Genomic DNA, 22,046 nt, shown 5'->3' with positions numbered 1-22,046 from the left:
CATGCCCTGTATAGTCCCCCAAACCAGGAGAAACTGGGGCTTTGCTATTCATTGCTCAATGGTGGGGAGTTTACTGACTTTATACCAGAGATGCCACTAGTTTTTTCTTCCTTAATCAATACCTTAAACTACCAGCACATGAAATCTCAGATAGCAATTGGTCTTCTGCATGTATTGCAAAGCCTTTTCATCTGTTAGGTCCCAAGAAGGAAGACTTACGAGAAAGATATATTAATGCTCATTTCTGCTGGAGTGCAGCAAATCATTCAACAAATGTTTGGGTGTTTGACCTACATTTCCCAGTCTTTAGGATGGACCTTTTCTTGATGGACATATTGTTTATTTTGAACCAACTTTTAGATGTCTGTGTCTGAGGAAGGAATTTTGGGCCTCATTTTTCAGCGCTGTTGTTAGCAGCTGTTCCACTGATTTTGACTAGTGTAAGAATTTTGAATCACTTGTATGTACAGACACTTTAGTGAAGGATTTTGAACTTTCTTCTAGGGTCTTGCTCCTAATCAGCATTGTCCAACTGTAGAACTAGACATCAGGAGAGCATGTTCATTCCTAGATCTATTATTATGAGATTGCAGAAAAGTCATTTATCCCTGTTTCCTTATTTCTACAAGATAAATAATATTTCTCTGCCTTTGGAAAGTTGGTTTGATTTTTTTTAAGTGGCAGAATCGGTACTAGTCTTTCCTGCTATGTGAGTATGAAAGAATGCATATAAGGTGGTGCATTTTTGTATTGCCAGTAGTAACAGCGTAATGAAAATAAAATCATACTTTGCAAGGTGGAAAATTTCACTGTCAGCAGTTCTTCTTAATGCATCTGCCCAAAACAGGAAGGGGGTAAAAGCCACTCTGATCTGCACACTACATTAACTACAAATGAAAGGCTGTTCCCATTCTTTGTCATAGAGCTTTTCATGGGTAATCATTAACGTCTCATCTTAATAACTTTTCTTCACTTTACAGTAATGTCATGTTTAGTAGGGAGTCATTCTTTGGATCAAGCCTCACAAGAAAACTTAGGTATATGCGTTCAAGTAACAATTGAGCCTTACTCTTTTCATATTTCTTGCATGCCATTCTCTGCCTGCACTTTCTGTTTTCACTACAATGGTTCATCTAACCACCATAAAAATTAAGGGGAGATAAGACTGAAAAGTTATTTAAGCATAAAAAGAAAGTTGCATGACCTTGCAGGTAGTTCATTGTTCTGCTGTTCAGAAAACTTGGGATCTGATCCAGGCTCTGCCAATGATCTGCTTAGAAACAAGTGCTTTTCTCTGTTTTCATAGAATGGGAATGATACTAACCTACTCTGCAAATCATTTAGAAATTTACTGTGAGAAAAATATACTGTAAGAGCTAAATACCATTCCTTATGCAGTCCCAACCTTGCCAACACAAATTCATGCAAGTCACTTTGCATTTGAGTTCAGTGGAACAACATCTCTGCATATGTATTTGCAGGTTCTGGTTCAGCAAACAGAAAACAAGTGGATGCTTTTGATCATCTGAATAAAGTTAGTGACATGCTTAAATATCTTGCTGAACTGTGACCTAAGATGTGGGGCAAGGACTTTATCTTCCTGCAAAGAAACATAAAAATAATTTGTAGCATTTCAGGAATTTGAAAGACACATCATCGGAAATACTAATATTTTGACTAAATTGTCAAGCATTTTATTCTATCCCACACAAACACCTTGCTATCATCCAACTTTAGCTCATTGTTCTCATTCCCACTTCATTTCACAAACATGAAATCATCAACACACAACTCAGCTTTCCTAGCCTAAGCTCTTCAACTGTTGGAGAGCTGCTAGTGAAGCACTCCATTTTTTCATCGGATGATTGGCTCATGCAAAATAGTCAAGAGACATTGATTTTGCAGTTTGGTTTGCTTTCAAGTGGTTGATACATGGAGATATGTTCACTGCAAGGTAAAGAGTGGGTCAACATCCATATGGTTTCTACCTATGTTGCTGGCTGCATCCATTGGTGAAAAATATCCAACCTGTTTTCACAAAGAATTGAACATGGATTATTCTCCCCATGGATTTGCGTGACATTGCTTATTTTTACCCATTTCCAATCACTTTAGAAAGTGTGGATGAGAAGAGAGGCTGAGCAAAGGCCTTTAGTGTGCACAAGGGCTCTTTCTCTTCCTGAAGGGCATCAAACTTGAGCCCAAGTTAGGACTTGTGTTCATGTTTCTGGCCAAATAGTCTGGATGGTAGGTGAGTTTGGATTTAGAGGCATGCCTACAATTAAATACCAATGAGGACATACACCAGCAAAGAGTGTGGAAATTGGTTGGCTAAAAGGGGGTGTTTCCTACTCAGACATCAGAAACTGGCAAATTTAGACCTCAAGATTCAGGATGAAAAGTGCCTTTTTAAATGAAGACATTAGTCGTCAAGAAGTTATAGTCAATTATTTTGAGATTGAACACTTTTTTGAGTTCCTTTCTATAGAAAAGAATGTTACTTGATTTCCTTAAAAGGGAAAGCTGATTGGCCAAAGTTCAGAAGTACCTCGGAATTATGGAATGCTCTTTTTGCTTTATATTAAGAACCCACATGAACTCTCTGAGGTCAGCTGAATGTATTCAGTGCAGGATTCATGGCTGTCCTCATAACATTAGTTTCATGCTAATTTCTATTGGGAATAGTTCAAAGGAAAATACTTCTGGAAATCTCATTCAGAATGTTTGATTTCCCAAAGCTAAGTTCACCCATATAGGTACAGCTGCTAATGTAGTAAAATACTGGAGTAAACATGACTGCCTTTTGCTTCCAGTTACTTGAGACCAACTAAATCTAATGATGAGCTAAACTGCAAAAATATGGAAAATTTTCCTGATTATTATTACTCCTTGTTAGGTGAAAGTGGTAAATATATGGAAGAGGGCTGTGTTTGATTCACTGTTAGCATTAACTCATTATTTTTCTTCTCATACATGTACCATTTGTTTATGAAACTCCAAGCCTAGGCAAAGAACAGAGAGGAGAGTATCTGGCTTGCATGTTGGGATGTAACTGCATTATTTCCTTGCATGACTGTTTCTGGAAAAGTATTTCTAGTTCAGTGGTTCCCACTCTTTATTCTGAGCAAGGGTAAAACATCTGCTGCAGAAGCCAGCCACCTCTTTTATATTCAGCCACCAAATTCATCTCTCAGATGTTTCAAAATTATTCCCACTGCTCTTGGGGAGCAAGAATCTGAGAGCTGAATTGTTCTTTAGCTAGGAAGCCAAACTGTCTGCACTGCTTCTGCCTTCCTCCTTTTATGGTGGTCTGTATCTACTACAGAATTAAGGAGTTCTCATGCTGGGACTCCACTTCAAAGACACAGGTTTTGGGAAAATTTTTATTCAACCACAAGGAAGAGGATGCAATAGCATGCAAGACAAGCAATGGCAACCTATCCAAGCTAGTCAGAGAAAGTACTCTGCACTTTTATCAGCATGTTTGGGATACATTTGAATCCCCCCAGTTTCTGGAATTGTGCTGGAAGTCAGGAATCACATTTTATTGAATGTAAGGAAGCCAAATGAAGTGGGACCACTGTCCCAAGGGGAGGAATGTAGCTAATACCAGGAGGAGGAGTCTGAAAGACAAGCAGCAGTACATAAACCTGTGGGTGGGAACCACTGTCCTAGCCACTCTCATGAAGGATGATGTGATCTGCGCATGCTTCATACTCTGAGACTGAGCCACGCGCATGCTGTTTTAATGAAGGAGATTGTGTCATGAGAACAAATGTTTCCTAAGTTTTTTTAAAAAGCACAATGAAAACAAAAACCCCAGCAGACCCAGATTTCATCCCTTGGAAATGAGAATAAAGTCCATTTTTTCTCTGATGACAGCTAGTCATTATCTGGAAAGAAGCTTGGGTTTTGTTTTGGTTTTTTTATATACAACATACTGTTGTATTTTTTCATGTGAAGCTGATGAATTATTTTCTGATTATTCTACTGCTCTGGCTGCCTGGATATGAACACAATTGTCTATATTTATTGCATAAACATACTGTTATGAATCTGAATGTTACTTTAAGGGTTAATCATCAGGATTCAATTAATGAGGAAGGCTTCAGCTCAGGTAACTTTAGCTTGGACTAGAGACCTGCTTTTTAAATGACTTCTCATCTAGATCCTTCTGTAGTCAATAACAAGAGACAAGTTCCCGCATCTGTAAACTCATCCCAAGGTGAAATGGAGCTGAACTGCACTCTGTACGTTGCTAACTTCCCACTTATTATAGAAAGGGGTCTAAAGATTAATCTTAGACAGGACATTTAACTTTTCAAACACCTTAAGACAGATCAGATGACTTCTAGCTCCTAAACCTAAGATGCATGAGCAACGGTCTTGGGACAACGGTTTGTTCCTAAACTGACACTTATCAATGGGGAAAGTTGAGAAACTCCCTAGAAAGAGAATTTGGGAATGCTTTTGGTTTACATTATCTACCTTAAATCCCCACCCCCACCAAAAAAAAAACCAACCCACAAATAAGTGTGCCTACATGTGCAGTAGAAAACATCATAAGTAGCCTTTTGTGCTGGATGCAGATGAATATTTTGATCTGTTTTGATCTATGAGGAGGATATCAAATCTTGATCACTCCTATTCTTGTATAGCTCCATGGCAGAGATTTCTGCATATATTGCCTATATTTCTGTCCCATATTGAAAAAAAACAATCCGCAAGATAATGTTTTGGATACTTTCCATCATCCACTGACCCTTTTTCTGCTGGTCCGATCTCTATAGTTCCTTGCAATGCACTTTATGCCTCCTTGTCTTTTGGTAAGGACGGCAGTTATTACAGGAGTTTTAAGGGGCAAACTTTGAGACGTTTGGATAGGTACTTTGAAGGACTAAATAAGTTTCTGGAGAGAGAGTCAGAGGCCGTATGTAATGACAACTCTATTCTTCTAATATAGTATTAAACTGCTATTTATAAACAATAGGAATCCTCTGTCTCACCTATTTTTCTGCTTCTTTGTCTTTCAGGTTCTCGCCTCAAACATATTCTTCTCTTAAGAACTTCTCTGTAGTGTAACTAAACCAAATCTTGTGACATTTAATACATTGCTTGAAGTCAATGTGTAGTATGTGACCACTTCTTTCCTTTGAGGAAATCACCTCATCATCTGACATCATCTGAGTTTCACTGCTAGATTTCATCCTTCTAGGAGCTTCCTTGTCATCCTGGAAGGTCTTGAACTAAGATGATCAATCTTGAAATCCTGAAGAATAGGTGGACTGTGGTCTCCCCTTTCATTTGAGATTAATCGATCATTGGTGACCCCACCAGGAAAAACTGATCTCCACAACAAGCCTGTTGTACATACAATTTGTTCAGACCTAGGGGAAAATGTCTTCATATTCTTATCATTGAATAGATCTACTCATCCTAAAACTGCTTCAGTTTCTTCCTTCTTGTAGCTTATTTCACAGTCTCCTTCAGTCTACAAAGATCATCATGATGCCAGGCATTCTTAATTGCTCTGTCTGTTTTTCTTCACACTGAAGACCTCACAAGCTCACTCCCTCTAACATCTTCATATCCACCAGTTTATATTGCCTGGCTGACTCTTTGTTATCACTCAGCTAGATTTTTGGTGCATTTCTTTGCATTAAAATCCTTTTCAGTCATGTGCCATGATTCCAGACTCTTCTTGACCATCCTTCTCAAAATTAATTCTTCCTTCAAACTTTGGTTTTATTACCATTGAGACATGAGAATTTCTTTTTCCCTATTTTACCCCTCAAAAAGTACACACAACTCAGTTGACTTTTACTTCCTCACCTTTATTTTTCATGCCCTTTCAAAACTTGCCCATTAACTGTCGTCTTCTCTTGTGTATATTTTTCCTGTATATGGTAGCTGAGTGCTTGAAGAATCCAAATCTCACAGAAATGCCAAGGAGTTGAGACATCAATCTTGCAAAGCACTACTGCTCTCAACATGGCCTCTGAAAGAATAGAGAAGTGATAGTGATGCAGAAAAGAGATCACAGGATTCTCCCTATCTTAGTAGAACAGAAAACACTTGTTGGGACCCTGCATTCACCACCAGTTTAACCTTTAGAGCACCTTGGTGGATCTATCAGATCAAGATTCTAACCCAAAAGCAAAGCACTATGGAAACCACTTTTTAAACAAGTGCTTAAGACTAAACATGAGACTGCCCTACGCATTCTGTGATGACTAATTTGCCACAGATGTCAACAAGTAACATCTCATATTTTTCTACAAAGAAGGAAGTAATCCCTGATTTTTGCTCTATACACTTGTCTGCACTTTGTTTGTCTTCCCCCCATGCCATGAATTCCTCAGGAAATTCCATTAGGGTAAAGTCTGGGTAATATTTATACCATTAACTTAGACTGTTCTAATTCTCCACTCAGATCCATGCTTTTATCTTCTCATATCATTGACTTCAATCTTGGCGATGCTGATATAGCAGGACTAGCTATGTGTCTCCATACTCACACAAGTCCTTCTTAGTTGCCACTTCCATACTTGCACACACATATGCACTTCATACATGCAATGACAGGGCAAGTATCTGAATTTACTATGCTGCAGAAATTGCATTCACAAGTATTGTCACATTGTCAACAAGAAAATTCAGAAGGCCTGAAAAAACATCCTACACAAAGGTTTAGTGCTTCCATCTTTCGTGACAGGGAAGCCCATATTTCATTACCTTCTGGGTCAAAGATATTTTAATCAGAAACAGATAGTAGAGATGAGGGCCCCAGTAATTCATATTAAAAAAAAAAACAAAAACCCACACATAAACCTGTAACAGCTGTGATGTTCAATGCTCAGATCATGTAGGAATTTTGTATCTGTAAACTGCAGTATTCCTACTAGAGTCAGCAATTTTTGGAAAGCTGCAAAGTCATCATGTGTGTCTTTAAATCCATCTTGCCCTTATCATTTTAAGAGGAATGTCCTAAGAACTTCCATTGTGGAGGGATACTGCCACAGACAGACCTCTGAGCTAGAAATAGATCCTTCTTTGAAAGAGGTGCACCAATGACACCAGAGATGCTAGAACACAAAAATAATCCATCTGAACAAGATAACTCCTTAGAGAATAAGTAGTTCTGTGAGTGAGACCCTTCAATTGCAAGGTCTGCACACAAGTCTCTATCTTTGTCCTCTATGTCCTTGCATGGTGGACCCTCCCTATGCTTGCATCTCCTGCCAGCAAGTTTAGTGGCTTCAGCTGAACATACTGCACAGATACCTCTCTGCATATCTATGAAATCTCTTTCTTCTGGTCACCACTGCTATTCATCCTTCAGATCTGCTCCGCTCCCATCTGTGGCTCTCAGAAACCTGATAGCTGCAGTGGCTTCTTCTCTCCCCCCACTCAACCTGCCTGCCCTTCTCTCCTGCACCTAAGTGCCTCTTGATCACATGTGCAGAATTCACCTCTCCCCAGAGCTGCCCCACACTGCAACATCCAGGAATGCATCAAAAGGCAGGTTTTCTTCCCATGGCTTAGCCCCACATTTTTTTAACAAATGTGCAACTGACAAATATTTAAGCAGCAAAGTGAACAAACAAATCAAATAATTATACCATCTTTCACCTATGAAGTGTTCAGAGCATATTTAAGCTGATACACTCACTAGCAACTTCCTTTTTTGTTGCTCTTTTCAGTGGTATTAGTAATTGCATTTAAGACTGTTACAGTCATAAGGCTGTCAGAAGGGTTACTGATGCTGGTAAGATGGCAAGTAGATGCAATTCTAGCTTTATGTTGTCACTGAAGGAAAAATGTCTTTGGTCAGTAAATCTGTAAGAGGACAGTGCAAGGAATCATCATAGGAACAAAATATGTCACTTTACTACAATTCATATAGGTCACCTCAATTTCTAGTATAGTGAGAGAGGACTGAAAGTGAATGGTGGAGACAACTGAGTATTCTGCCCTACCATGTATCTAGTAATTAATTATCTGTGGAGCTTAGCTGTTGCTTACAAAAACATTGATGTATTATGGTAGCCCCAGCAGTGTCCTTGTGTACAAAACATTTATTTAGCCCATTATGTACTTAAAGCATCATGAAAAGAAATTAAAAGTGTACAAAGGAGGAAAATGATTACTTTTGCTTATTTTGTAGCCAAAAGCTGGGTCTCTTGGATCGGGTTCGTGGTACCAATACTAAAGGAAAGCTATTTACCCCTCTGAATGTAGATGCCATTGAAGAAAGTCCTTCAAAAGAGCCTAAGAATGTTGTCTTGAATAATAAGGAGCGTTTTCGCACTGCATTCCGAATGAAAGCGTACGCTTTTTGGCAAAGCTCAGAAGGTAGCCCATCTGTGTTGATTTCTTTCTATCCATCCCCTATTTCCCCCATTTTACTTTGTTCCTCTGCATCTTCTGTTGAAGGTTTGTGACTTTCTGGGCCAAGCATAGCTGTTCCCTGGTTTTACATAGCACATTTGGGGAAGCTCCAGGAAATGAATGCTGGAGTCCAGGCAACATAGTGCTTGAAATAATACAATGGCCCTCCATAAAAACAGTAATTGATACGGGATAAAGCCAGTGGTGGAATCAACCTATCTGACCTGGAAAAAGAGGGCACACTGGGCAGTGAATCTATATCCCCCAAAAAGCACATGCCGTCATGGCTCGGTTGATCAGCAGGGATGCTATGCTAAGGTAGCTCCCTCCTAGACTGCATCCAGCCCTGCACTAGCGTGTGTCCAGGCATCTCAAATATCTCCTCTGCAATCTCTTAAAACCTTGTTTTATAGAGTCAACAGTTGCTTCCCTCCCACTCTCCCTAAGACTGCTGCCCCTCAGCAGATTTTCTTTGGATGTCCATGCAACATCATAGGGCATTTTTCCTCTCAGCTTCCCTGAGCCCACATTTGCCTTTTCTTGCCTATAGCATCTAAATGGTCTCTACATAACAGTTTCTCCATTATTGTGCCAGCTGGTATCAGTGCATGCTGGGCAGACTACCATGGATGTAGTCTCGGTGTCCACACCGGGAACTTGATTATCCTCTTCCATGAAGCTACATGAGCTCCAAGTAGTGCAAGTGGGAGGAGAACTTAGCCTGTAGCTTCTACACGTGTTTTAGCCTTATGTAAAATAATTTTGTCAAAGATTTATCATTGTAAAAGCTCCTAAAAGTGGGAACTTCTAAATCCATTGGAAAGGAACAAAAGTTCCCAAGTTTCAGAAATGCTGGAATCTGAGAGGAGATCCCTCAAATAATGCATCTTACAGCTGTCCCAGCAGAATTATGAAAACCCTTTCAAGAGCTGACCAGAGAAAGAGGAACCTGCAAGATATGTTCCTTTACTAAATTACACTTACTTTATGTAGTGCTGTTGTGGTTTAACCCGGCAGGCAGCTAAACACCACACAGCCATTCGCTCACTCCCCACCCCCCGCAGTGGGATGGGGGAGAGAATCGGGGGAAAAAAAAAAAAAAATTGTGGGTTAAGATAAAGACAACTTGATAGGACAGAAAAGGAAAATAAAATAATAATAATGATAAAAGAATATACAAAGCAAGTGATGCACAATGCAATTGCTCACCACCTGCCAACCGATGCCCAGCCAGTTCCCGAGCAGCGGTCACCCCTTCCCCGGCCAACCACCCCCAGTTTATGTACTGAGCATGACATCACATGGTATGGAATAGCCCTTTGGCCACTTTGGGTCAGCTGTCCTGGCTGTGCCCCCTCCCAGCTTCTCGCTGGCAGGGCATAAGAAGCTGAAAAGTCCTTGACTAGTGTAAGCACTACTCAGCAACAACTAAAACATCGGTGTGTTATCAACATTATTCTCACCCTAAATCCAAATCACAGCACTGTACCAGCTACTAGGAAGAAAATTGAGTCTCTCCCAGCCGAAACCAGGACAAGTGCTTTAGTTAGCCAGATCTCCCTCTAAACATCATGTGGTCAGATGTTCACACAGCTTTTTTTGACCTGCTTTGCAGATGCCGGAACAGGGGAACCCATGGCAGAAGAGAGAGGCGACAGTAGCGACTTCCTTATGGAAGACATGATCCCGACATTCAAGACAGCCATCCGAGCTGTCAGGTAAATGTCTCTGATGCTCTTCGATGCTTTGCTTTGACTTTGAATGCTTATGCTTCAGGAATTCACATTACCATGTTGCTACATGTTGATTCATTGTTGCTGTTATTACTTTTTAAAAATGCAATAGATTAGATAATTCTAGATATATTGAAAAGCACAAGACAGGCCCTATTTAAAGTCCTCTTTAAAATTATGCAGAAAGGAAAATTTTTTTCAGTAACATTGACCATGCCATTTTTGCAAGATACTCCATAAATATATTTATTATAAAATAATATTGTGTACAGTTCTTCATTAAAATATGCTGTAAATATAGTATCTTGCTCAATTTAGTGACTGTAGTATTTATGTAAAACTGGAATTTTTGCTTAACAATAAACTCTGAGCTGACTTAACTCTTTTTTATTCACAATTGTATGAATGTGCAATGTACTTTTCAGCTGTCATATTTAATAGATGCTGAGGTCTCCATTTCAGCAGTCTTCAGCTTGTGACATGTGTCACCTCTATTTTGGTATCACAACAGATATTCCTTAGGGTTTGAAAACTCCTATTAAGGCTTGATAATGTGTTTAGCACATCAAGCACGTAGAATTCATTCATTGATGCTCTGTTACTTCTCCACCCGGTATTTTTTACTCTCTTCCCTTGAAAAATGCCCCATAGGAAAATACTCTGCTTTCATTGCAACTGCTTTTTATTCCAAAAGTTGTTAAGTTTTGGCCAGGGAGTTACTACCTTCCAGGTGAAATACTGCAAGTCTGGAGTGCCCCAAAATTATCTTCTTAGAAAAGTTTCAAGGAAGATGATTATAAGTATATAACTATATACTTATATGTATGTAACCATAATATATATTCTCCTGGTTCTTTTCCAATTGGGTGCAGGAGAACCAGTCATTAAAATTTCCAAGTTTTCTCAAGCCTGCTGAAAGCCATGTCCCGCAGGCTTTGCTCACATTACCCATGACTGCTTCCCTCTCACTGGAAGTTCCTTCATCCCTACTTCCTCCACAGTTTTCCCTTTCTTTCCCTGATACCTGCTTGCTTTCAAACACAGAATATACATCTGTCCTGTTTCCCAGCCCCACCTCCATGAGACATGCTATTATTACCTTTGCAAAACTTCCTTTCCCACATCCTGTGCAAATCTAATTGATTCATGCAATTTCCCTTTAAACTCAATCATGAGCCAGGCTTTTTTTTTTTTTTCTTGTATAGTTTACCCAGACCCTGAATGTTAATGGGAAGTAATTCTTTCGGACAAAAGCCTTAATGGGTTTTCAGGGTCATGATCAAGGAGATTTTAAATTGAAATTGCTAACAGTGTGATTCCTATTTTTCATTTATCTTTTTTAAGTATAGTTTTGCTGTTATCATGTATAGTTTGGTTATAATAGGCATAGATATAATTTTGAAATCTTGAAAGATTTATAAACAACAGAGTTAAAGAGTCAAAAACCCTTAAAAAGTCGTAATAGAATTATCTTTGCTAAATGAAAGTTTATACAGATTTTTAAAAGGTTAAAAAAACCCTCCAACCTTGAATAAAAAACAGGTCAGAATCTTAACAGATGACAGCAATTCCCCAATTCAGACCAATAAGAACATGGAGACTCTACTGAGAAAGCAAACCCTTGGATCTCAAACCTAAGACAGATTAAAGAAATAAAATGCTTTTCATTCTTTACATATGTTTCTTGTCTGTTTAATCTACCAAGATATAACAGTGTAAACTAATGTATAAACAGAAAAGAATGAAAAAAAGAATGCCAAACATTTTTCAAGTGCTCTGGCCAGCACTGGTCCTTATTATAAGAATTCTGTTATTAATTACTAGGACACTTTATAATAATAGTAATAATAACAGCGATGATGATGATGATGATGATGATGATGATTATTACATCAACAACAATAATGTTATACTGCTGTTTTTTCAAGGACACTTTAGGCAGTTCTAACACATTTTCTTTTCTCCACAACTTGAACTGCTGCTGACTTCTTAACTTCCACATTTCTTTCTAATTAACATTTCCTATCCAAAACTTTCCCAGGTGCAAAATGAAAACCAAGCTGAAAATGATTCAGCATTATAGATACAATAAATTAGCTTTATAATAGGCTGAAGCATAAAAAAAGCAGCTTCAGCTTCATAGCTTCAAAATCTCCTGTGACTTGTGTTGTTCAAAATCAAATTCCAAATATGATCTTGTAGCTTTGAACCATTTCTAGTTATGATGATAGTGCTGAAAAAGACATTTTGTGTGTATAATTAGGTTTAGCCTATTAATTATGAAAAGCCAGCTACTATGTATTTACAAATGTGGTATGATATTAGAGATTCTCTGCTTATGTTTTATTGCCTTGTTGCTGGATTTCCAAACATCCAGAGCATTTATCAACTATTTGATGAAACTGCAAATTATCATTCTGGAATTTATATAAGAAGTTAGTAATTTTTCTGTTTATTATGCAGAATACTACAGTTTCGTCTCTATAAAAAAAAATTCAAGGAGACTTTGAGGCCTTATGATGTAAAGGATGTGATAGAGCAATACTCAGCAGGGCATCTTGATATGCTTTCCAGAATAAAATATCTTCAGGCAAGGTAAGAATCCTCTGGTAAATGGGGAAAATGTATAGCTGTGCTGGCAAAATAAAAACATAGTTGGCCTATTTGCATACAAGGCCACCCAGAAGCTGTCTTTGCATAGCATAGCTGGTCTATAAGAAAGCCTTCTCCCCAAAGAATAAAGGCAAGTGAGCAGCTAGCAGGGGTAACTGCAGCAGAAGAGACCACTGGCTCATATTTAGAAACAAGGAAATCAGAGTAAAAAAAACTGTGAATTTTCTTGACCATTGCCTTATTTGATTAGGGTCAAATTTCTCCCCTTCTCCCCTTTTTACAGGTGAGAAATAAAAGCAATTGTTGCTCTACATGAGTTTCCTTTAGGCTGGATTCTCTGCTGACCTGTGCCTGGTAAAACATCTTATGCAAGTGCAGAAATACATCAGCACAGAAGGTTTTACATCCCCTTCACTCAGGTGTAAACTGACCTAGATGAAAAAAATTGGAATTTCAGGCCTTTGTGACTGTTCAGGTTCAGTCTGCTCCCACAGTTGTTTCCTCACAGAAGCGGTCCATCCTGATGTGCTTCTGAGGCATGTGTACAAAAATTTGTGCTGCTTATCCTGAACCATGGGCACAGGTCAGAGCTTGAGCTAGTAAGCTTCTCTGGGTTTGGGTGCACATGTGTGTATATGCATATAGCTGTATTAGTTCAGTCCCAGCACAGCACTGTCCACATTCCCTGAGCCCCCCCAGTCACTCTGAACAGCAAAATGCCATGCAGACATAACATTGATTTTTCTCAGGAATGGATTGAGTGAGTGAAACTCTTGCTGCACATTTGGACCTTATCTAGACTTACATTGACTTTGTATGGCTGCTCTGGTCCTTCTGTTGAACTTCATAATTTCTTATTTCAAAGTGCTTTTCCATGTACTGGGCTATCTCATTTTCAAGTATATAACATGTCTGGTTCCTACCTCACTATTATTGCTCTAGAAAGATGCTCTCTTTAATTATATACCACAAAACACCATGGTAACTCTATAAAATGAGCTCTGCATCACATTAGGTTTCAATGCAGGTTTCAATGCAGTAATATCTTTCTGAACTCAGGAAGTTGAGGAGGACTCATGATGTTAGGAATCTGCACCTATCTATGGTGGGTTCTACACACCTTATACTGGGGTTCCTTCCATTACCTCAGACTGAAGCATTGTGTGATTTTGGACAGCAGAGCACCTCTCAGATACTCACCTGAGTCCTAGCAGCAATAAAGGTGCCCGACATGATTAGGCCCATCTCAGGCAATGATTATGGCAGGTGAGTCAGGGCAAGAATCACAGCACAGCCTCAGCTCTGTGATGTTCAACTCAGCAATGCCATGCCCCAGTATAAAGAATCACCAGTAGTGGAAGAACCACAAAATTTCAACAGCCATTTTGCACATATACAGGGAAGACCTTTTTAGAGGTCTCTGAGGAAAAAGCATAATCCTGGCAAGCCATGTGAGATTCTTCTTATAGTTAACAGAGAGCTTATCAACATAATTAATGGCTTTTCTGGCACAATGAGTCCCTGCTTAAACCAGATGCCTTCATCTGATCAGTTGAAACTCCCTTACTCTTCCCCAAATTTTCTTCACTGTGTTGACTAGATCTCCACTGACTGTAATCGGACAAAACCAGGGAGGTGAGTACTACTCATTGTGTCTATGAATAGTGAGATGCCATAGGAGTTTGATGAGACATTGACTGATGGCCCTGCAATGCTTGGGTGCCTAGCAAATATCTAGCTAGCTTTGTGAGGTTTGCCTTGAGCTTTTTTAAATTCCATTTTCAAAACTCCATGGGGCATCATTAAGCCATGCAATGTACCTGCACAGATTGTCTGATAATACAGATAACTGCTCTGTGACTAGCGCTGACTGATACCTGGTCAGTTTGGTGTCTGGGCTGAATGAACAGAGGTTTGCTTGCACCTGAGCACTTGGATATGCCAAATGAAAGAATATATCGATATAGTAAAAGAGTGTAATTAAATATGCTGGAGCCTCCCAAACAATCCTTTTGGTTTTGTTCCAAAAAAAAAGTCAAGTAGGATTCCTTGTGAAACATCATTTATAGTTATATTTTTCAAACCAAAAGAATAATTGGTAAAGACAAAAAAATTACTGATAATTAGGCACAATAACTGCTAGAAAGTTATTGGTTTATTAAGAGTATCAGGAATTGCCACCTTTCACCAAATGCTGATTTTCACTATCCAGCATAAAACCTGATGGGTCTCTCCTGACATTTCTAGGAGCAGCTGTTATTGGAGCTTTTTTGACAATCACACTATTTAGTTCCTTTGAAGGAAATGAAGTAATGTGTTTCAAATGTCAAAGTTTGGAAATAGTGAGCTAGATAATTACTTAATTACCATGAAATTACCAGGTAATTACAATTCAGTGTATTGATTGTGGACCCAGAACAGAACAAACATGTCATGACCCCGAAACATGCTTCCTTTTTGAATCTTTGCTACTGTTTGCTGCAGAGGTGCATAGCATTTTCTATCATGTGTTAGCATTTAGAGATGGACTTATGCAGTTGCACTTTTCTTTTTTTCAGAGTAGATATGATTTTTACACCTGGACCTCCATCTACTCCCAAGCATAAGAAATCCCAAAAGGGAGGAGCTTTTTCTTACCCTTCACAACAGTCTCCCAGGTGAATTTTTTATGCCTAATATTTTGTACAGACCAAAACAAAAATAAAAAGTTAATTCATACCAATAAGCATGCCCTTCATTCATCCAGCCAGTACACTGTTATAGTAATGATACTGAGAGGATATGTTGCTACAAGATATCATTCATCAAATGTTGAGCCAGAAAGACAATGTCTCAACAATTTCTTCCCTAAGAACAATGTATGATGGAAATCAAACTTAATGGCTTCTTAATTGTCTAGCTCAGCTTCTCCACATTTTGGAAATGTGATTTTATATGAAATACGTACATTTGATTGCTGATGTGCTGAATTTCTAACATTCAACTAGTAAACCCAGTTAAAAACTCAATAAAAATCACCAATAGTTTGATGGTAAACCAGTTATCTTCCTGAAGGGAAAAAAGTTTCATTATAGCCCCCACCAAATGGCAAGCACAGAGTTTTAATGATGCTGCTTTTAAACCAATGATTGATGAGAATTACTGAAAATAAATTTCAAGACCAGGTTTCTGGGTGTGAAAGTTACAGCATGTTATTGTATTGCTGCATTCCTGGTAGCAAGAATTCAATAATAAATGACATTTCTTCTGTTATTTACAACTATCAATCTGTCAATAAATACCCATGAAGAACCACACAAGACCATCAACAATCTGTCCCCAAAGCTGTTATGGTTGCTCAGAACAAAAGTAATCTTACAGAAAACAAATTAACTTGGCTCTATCTGGTTTATCCCACCCAGTGAAAAATCTAAAAACATGTAAATGTGAAGACAGAGACCTACTTATATGGAAGAGGCAATGATCATTTGGGAAACAAAGCAGATTGCAAAATTTGAACGAGCCCATATCATCAGTAACCCAATGTGCAAAATCTGACACGTTTTAGTTACAGTTTCTGCTTCAGTAAGATATATTCACAGCTATATTTTGAATTTTGTCAGAAAGAGAAGAACTGGACCTGTTAAAACAAAAGTTTTAGGGTATATTTGTTCTAAGTCATGTTAAAGAACAAGTGCTTAGAAATTGTTTTTCTAGACTTTGACATAGATTATGGAAAGACATAGATTCCTTTGAGGTTGGTTTGGAACCCTTTAGATAAAGGTTTAATTTGATAATGAGCATCCCAGATCCCATGAAATTATAAATCAAAGTTCTTTAGTTAAGCAGAGATCATCTTACCTCCTGAAGTTAGTCCATCTGATGGACGGGCAGTAGGAAATTACATAGAAGAAAATTTATTCTGGAATCCACTTTAAATCTCATGGCCAGACTGTCTTTTTCCAGCATTTCCAGTCTCTGCCACTTACTATTTGGTTTAATGAAATTGAGAAAAAAACCAAACCACTCAGCCTTGAAACTCAGATTCAGTCTTCAAACACACTAATGAGAAAGAATTAGATTTAAAAACACAAGTCCATCTATAGACCCTCTATCTAGGCTATCTCAACACTTTTCACAAACCTGAAATTATTCCAAGTCTGAGATGAATTTCACTTTCATTTTGAACTTTTTGTTTGCTTTTGTTTTTTCTTAATCTTTATCTTAATTTTGAACAAAAATAATTTTAAATTAAAAATCAGTAAAACATTATTTTTAGAAATGCATTGGAATCACATAGAATAGACCTTTGCTCCTGTTTGTATGATAAATAACTAAATTCAATTTTTTCTTAAATGGGGCTCCAAGGAGCTACATACCACCAAGATGGTAATTCTGTTTTCTGATATAAATTACTTACTGTGATGCAAAGAAAAATTGAACACTAATAGAGTTATTAATTCTTTATAGAAATGATCCATATGTAGCCAAAGCATCCACAGCAGATACTGAAGACCAAAGTATGATGGGCAAATTTGTTAAAGTTGAACGACAGGTATGTAATTTCATTACAATGATGGAGGTTGAGGCACTTGTACAAAAATGATAAAGCTGACATAAATTCTGTATGAGTCTTTGTCTGACCCAGGCAGATTTGTACTGTTGGTGATCAAGACTCAAACAGATCTTGTACTAATGGTCACAAAACTATGTGGTTAGTTTTTCATGAAAGAATTTAATTAACTGGGAAGTGTACATTTTGAAACCTGTTGAATGAATATCATTATATATGGCAGCAAGACCCTAACCACGATGTTTACATGGGACTATTTCACTTCCTTTAACTCCATACTCATCATGTCTGGTGTTTTGCCGTGAGCACCACCTTCTTTTGCAGGGCCTGGCACTCAAAAGGATTGTCTACACAGGTATTTCTGGGCCCTTTTTGTACATCCTAACCTATTGCTTAGCAAGTCAAGACACTCATTTTTAAATACATAACTAAGTAACATGGAGTCTAGTGGCATTGATTCACATCAATTTCTTTCATGGAATGTAAATGTTCAGGCACAAAGTACTATCAAAAGAGAAAGAAAAATAGTCCTGATATTTAACCCTGATGTTGTGGGACTATTAAAAGTTAGAGGGTAGGGCTGTGTGCAAAGGTAATTCCATCTGTTGTATTTTGGTAATATCTATTTACCATATGGTATCAAGACTTTGGTCATAATGTTGTAGACTGCTGTTGGACACTGGATTGCCAAATACCCAGCAACACTAAGAATTTTTTTGGCACAGTTCATAGGGACTGGTCTTCTTAATCTGAGGCAGTTAGAGGATGGCATCCACTGCAGTCCAGCTTCCAGGGGAAAGACATGATTGTCCTATAATTACCTTCATGACCAATAAAGATGGCAGCACATCCTTGCTGGGGGCACTGCACCTATGGAAGCATTGGCTCTTTCATTGGACCACTGACTTGAGACAATATCATAACATTGGTATTTTTCAGGTTAATGACATGGGGAAGAAACTGGATTTTCTTGTTGATATGCATATGCATCATATGGAACAGCTGCAAATACAAGTCGCTGAGATAAGTCCATTGAAAGAAACTGCTTCTCCTGCAAAGGAGAAGAGAGAAGAAAACAAATATTCTGAATTAAAAACAATAATATATAAATACACTGAGCAGTGTGCTCATGAAACTCCTTACAACTTCCAGCAGGTTCCAGTCAACAAAGTCAGTCCTTACGGTTTCTCAGCACATGGTCATATGACTCATTCACAACCTCTATCAACAGGTGGGCAAAACTCTGGCAAACTGCAAGCCACACCCTCCTCAACTTCATATGCAGAAAGGCCAACAGTTTTGCCTATATTTACATTAATGGACTCCCAGGTTAGTTACCACTCTCAAGGAGACCTGCAAAGCCCTTACTCAGATAAGGCGTCTCCAAGGCAGAGGAGGAGCTTAACAAGAGACAGCGATACTCCATTATCCCTTCTCTCTGTCAACCATGAGGAACTTGAGCGCTCCCCAAGTGGCTTCAGTATCTCCCAAGACAGAGATGACTTCCCGTTTGGCCCCAATGGGGGATCGGCGTGGATGAGAGAGAAACGGTACCTAGCAGAGGGGGAAACGGACACAGACACCGACCCTTTTACACCAAGTGGCTCCATGCCTTTGTCTTCTACAGGAGATGGGATTTCAGATTCAATATGGACCCCTTCAAATAAGCCAGTTTAAAAGTGTGTGTGTGGGCAGTCACTGGTTGACTTCTCCATGTAATGTAAGCATACTTTGTATATCTCACTTACTCTACACCCAAAGCTTACTAGTTCAAAACACCAATGGCTGCATAAGATGCATGTGATATTAGTGGTAGTCATTCTGCACCATTTCATACAATTTACTAATGCAGTTTTTTTCATGCTACCAAAACTAAGGAGCTTAGTTTTGAGCATGGTTTGCATGACTTTACCCTATATAAATGGTACAGCTGATTTCTTCTACGATACATATCTATCTGATACTCTTCAATACAACAATGGTGAATTGATGACAGGCAAGATATGGCGGTCCTTGCTACATTTTGTAAACAGAACAGCAAAGTAAAAATATTTTCAGGAGCAAAATCCCTTTGTGGAAACATAATGTCTGAATCCATTTTCCAATATAAGTAAATCAATCTCTAACCAACCTAGCCAAGAACATCTAATATTCAAAGCAGGGAAAAAGCTGAGTCAAAGTAAATGACCTTACTGAAATTGTTTCATGAACTAAATGTTTCTCGTGATCTATTATACAACTACCCATGAAATACAATGTCAAAATGAAATTAGGGCTAGAATTTAAAATTATCAAAGCCACTTCCTGGGATTGGTCATGGGTATTTATTTATTATAAAATGTAAATATTAATCCCTCAAACTACTTCGAAAATCTCCACTAGTGTTTATAAAATTGCTCAAAGCGTGACTACAATGCTATTTTGTAGAAAATCTTTTGCTCAGGCCATTTGTTACTTTTGGGGCCAAATTTTCTTTCTGTTCCAAAAATAAGGTTGTGCAGTTTCCATGTTTATACTCTCCACTCTTTTACTGACTTATGTGCTGCTAAGTAAGCTGCATAATGTAACTGTGCCTCAGTTTCCCAATATGTTAATTGGGAGTTATACTTCCGTACATATATACAGGTTGTAAGGCTCAATTCACTAATATTTGCCAAGCACTTTGAGCTCCTCAGATGTGCAGAGTATCGCTGTTCTGTTCCCTGGGAGTTCCACAATGTGGGATGCTGCCAGGATCTGTTTCTCCCTGTTTACTGTTTCTCCCTGTTTACTGTTTCTCTTGGAAATGGACTGCTCCAAATTCATGAATGTGTGCCATATTTAAGATCAATGTACAAGTAAATAAATACCATTCTTATCACCTGTCCCTGAGCAAGAGGGTTAAGTATGCTCCCTAGGCCTCAGCCAAATATTTTTTCATGGCAATTGGAAATTAAGTCGAGGAGGAGCAGGAAAACAATCCAACCCACTGGGAACAGGGCAGAAATTAATCAAAGATCTCACCACTACAGTGGGAATGTTGCAGCTACACAGCTAGTGAAACCAACCTGTCCAAATATCCTATGCAGGATTCATCTGATGTCAATCCAGGTGTCCATGAAATAGCATCCATTTGATGTCAAGTTTGATGGCTATGCACTCTTTACAGCTGGTGAAAAACTAATCAGTACAGTTGGTGAGCACAGGGTACACGAACCAAAGCACACATCAGCTTTAGGAAGAGATTAATCTCATCTTTAACCCATTTATCTACAATGTCTAAATTTCTACGAACTTCAAAGGGAGCAGAGGGTGACTTGCTTAGATGTCAGATGATCAGAGACACCCACAGTCAGTGGGGAGGCTCTCACCCCTATCCCACTGATCCAAGGTGCAGCCTCTCTACCATGGTTCATGCCCTCCTCCTGTTGAGAATGACCCTATCACTCCACACAATGTCTTCACCACCATGGCTAGAGCACTGACCAAAAAAGACACAAGGATTTGACCCATGTAAGATGTTAGAAAGTGAACTTTCTGTAGTGACTGCTTGTATTATACTGCAGCTGCACAACTGCGCATCGTTGGTGCATCCAATCAGAGCACAAGAAAGAGATACACTTTACTGGGCTTCCCATGTGTACCTGGGTATTGCACAGGCATGGATAGAGCGCGCTTCAATGGAAGATACCTTGTTGGGTTTTGCCCACTGTAGTAAACTTCATGTTTGATTCCTCGGTATCGTTGATATCTCGTAACAGTCATTGCATCCAGGGAGCCTCTATTCTCTTCCAGATGTAGGCATTGCCTTCATCTTCATTGTTTGTTCTCTATTTAAAGAGCCATCGAACCTCTTACTTCATCTGCTTCTTCAGCTAAATCATGATACATCCTTCTGGGACAGATCTTCAGAGAGAATAAGTTGCTGTAGTTACTTGAGTAAATAATGCAGACCAGTTACAGCCTTTGAAGACTGGGCTGAGTCCATGGAGCTGTTCTGAGGCCAGTAACCATGATGACATGGGGTACAATTTTGGTAATTACTTAATTGACAAAATATCCATTGGCTTGAAAGATAATCTGTGTTTGGTGCAGTTTCATGGCTAAACTTGAAAAGAATAAAACTAGCTGACAAAAGGGTAATTCATTATAATTTGGCATATTGAGAAGAATTCTTTGGCCATCAGTGCTTCTTGGAAATACCTGTATTGCACCTGCTGCAGGCTTTCTGATACATGTCTGTGGCAACTCGTAACATTTAACCCTCACATGACAAATGAATGAAAAAGAATGAAAACTGATGTTAACATTGCTAGACTGCTTCTGAAATTGGAGTAAGCATATGCTAGAGAAGCCTGCTTCACTTTTCTTATACGTCAAGTGCCTGGCATTGCTACTGATTTCATTTGAGTTTGGCCTTTCTTAAAATGCTTTCTAGATCTGAGCAATCAAAAATCAAGGCAGCCAAAACCCAAGCGCAATCTGAGAAATTTGTTTATGAATGTCTTTGACAGTGGCTATGCCGTGCAGTTCCCTGCCCAATTCCCCCTCAAATTCTTCAGTTCAGGTTTCTAATCTCTCCCATGCCAGGTCATATAAAGGGAATCTTTTCTCGGTATTAAACCTGGCTGAAAATCCATAAATCACCTAATTATAAAGGTACATTCATTCCAAGAGAAAATCCAAGCAAGGGCAGAGACTTGGATGAGCCTTCACCTGCACACAGAGTGCAGCCCCAGAGAAAGTGGGATCTGGGCTGCCCTGCACTGTGTACACTC

General features: G+C 38.8%; 1 protein-coding gene across 1 annotated transcript in view; it reads left to right on the top strand.

Annotated features, from left to right (window-relative positions):
• KCNQ3 (potassium voltage-gated channel, KQT-like subfamily, member 3) overlaps nucleotides 1-19,347 on the top strand; it is a 40,857-nt gene extending 21,510 nt beyond the window's left edge. The window contains exons 10-15 of the mRNA XM_009323380.1: nucleotides 8,168-8,355; nucleotides 10,007-10,109; nucleotides 12,588-12,719; nucleotides 15,296-15,394; nucleotides 17,187-17,271; nucleotides 18,229-19,347. Of these exons, the coding sequence (XP_009321655.1) occupies nucleotides 8,168-8,355; nucleotides 10,007-10,109; nucleotides 12,588-12,719; nucleotides 15,296-15,394; nucleotides 17,187-17,271; nucleotides 18,229-18,966 (1,345 nt within the window). The 3' untranslated portion in view covers nucleotides 18,967-19,347. The remainder of the gene's footprint in view (nucleotides 1-8,167; nucleotides 8,356-10,006; nucleotides 10,110-12,587; nucleotides 12,720-15,295; nucleotides 15,395-17,186; nucleotides 17,272-18,228) is intronic.
• The last annotated feature ends 2,699 nt before the right edge of the window (nucleotides 19,348-22,046 follow it).

Source organism: Pygoscelis adeliae, unplaced genomic scaffold (genome assembly GCF_000699105.1).
Source record: "Pygoscelis adeliae isolate BGI_AS28 unplaced genomic scaffold, ASM69910v1 Scaffold103, whole genome shotgun sequence".
Classification (NCBI taxonomy): Eukaryota; Metazoa; Chordata; class Aves; order Sphenisciformes; family Spheniscidae; genus Pygoscelis; species Pygoscelis adeliae.
The sequence above is the reverse complement of the archived record's forward strand: the minus strand, read 5'-3'. Positions and strand labels throughout refer to the sequence as shown.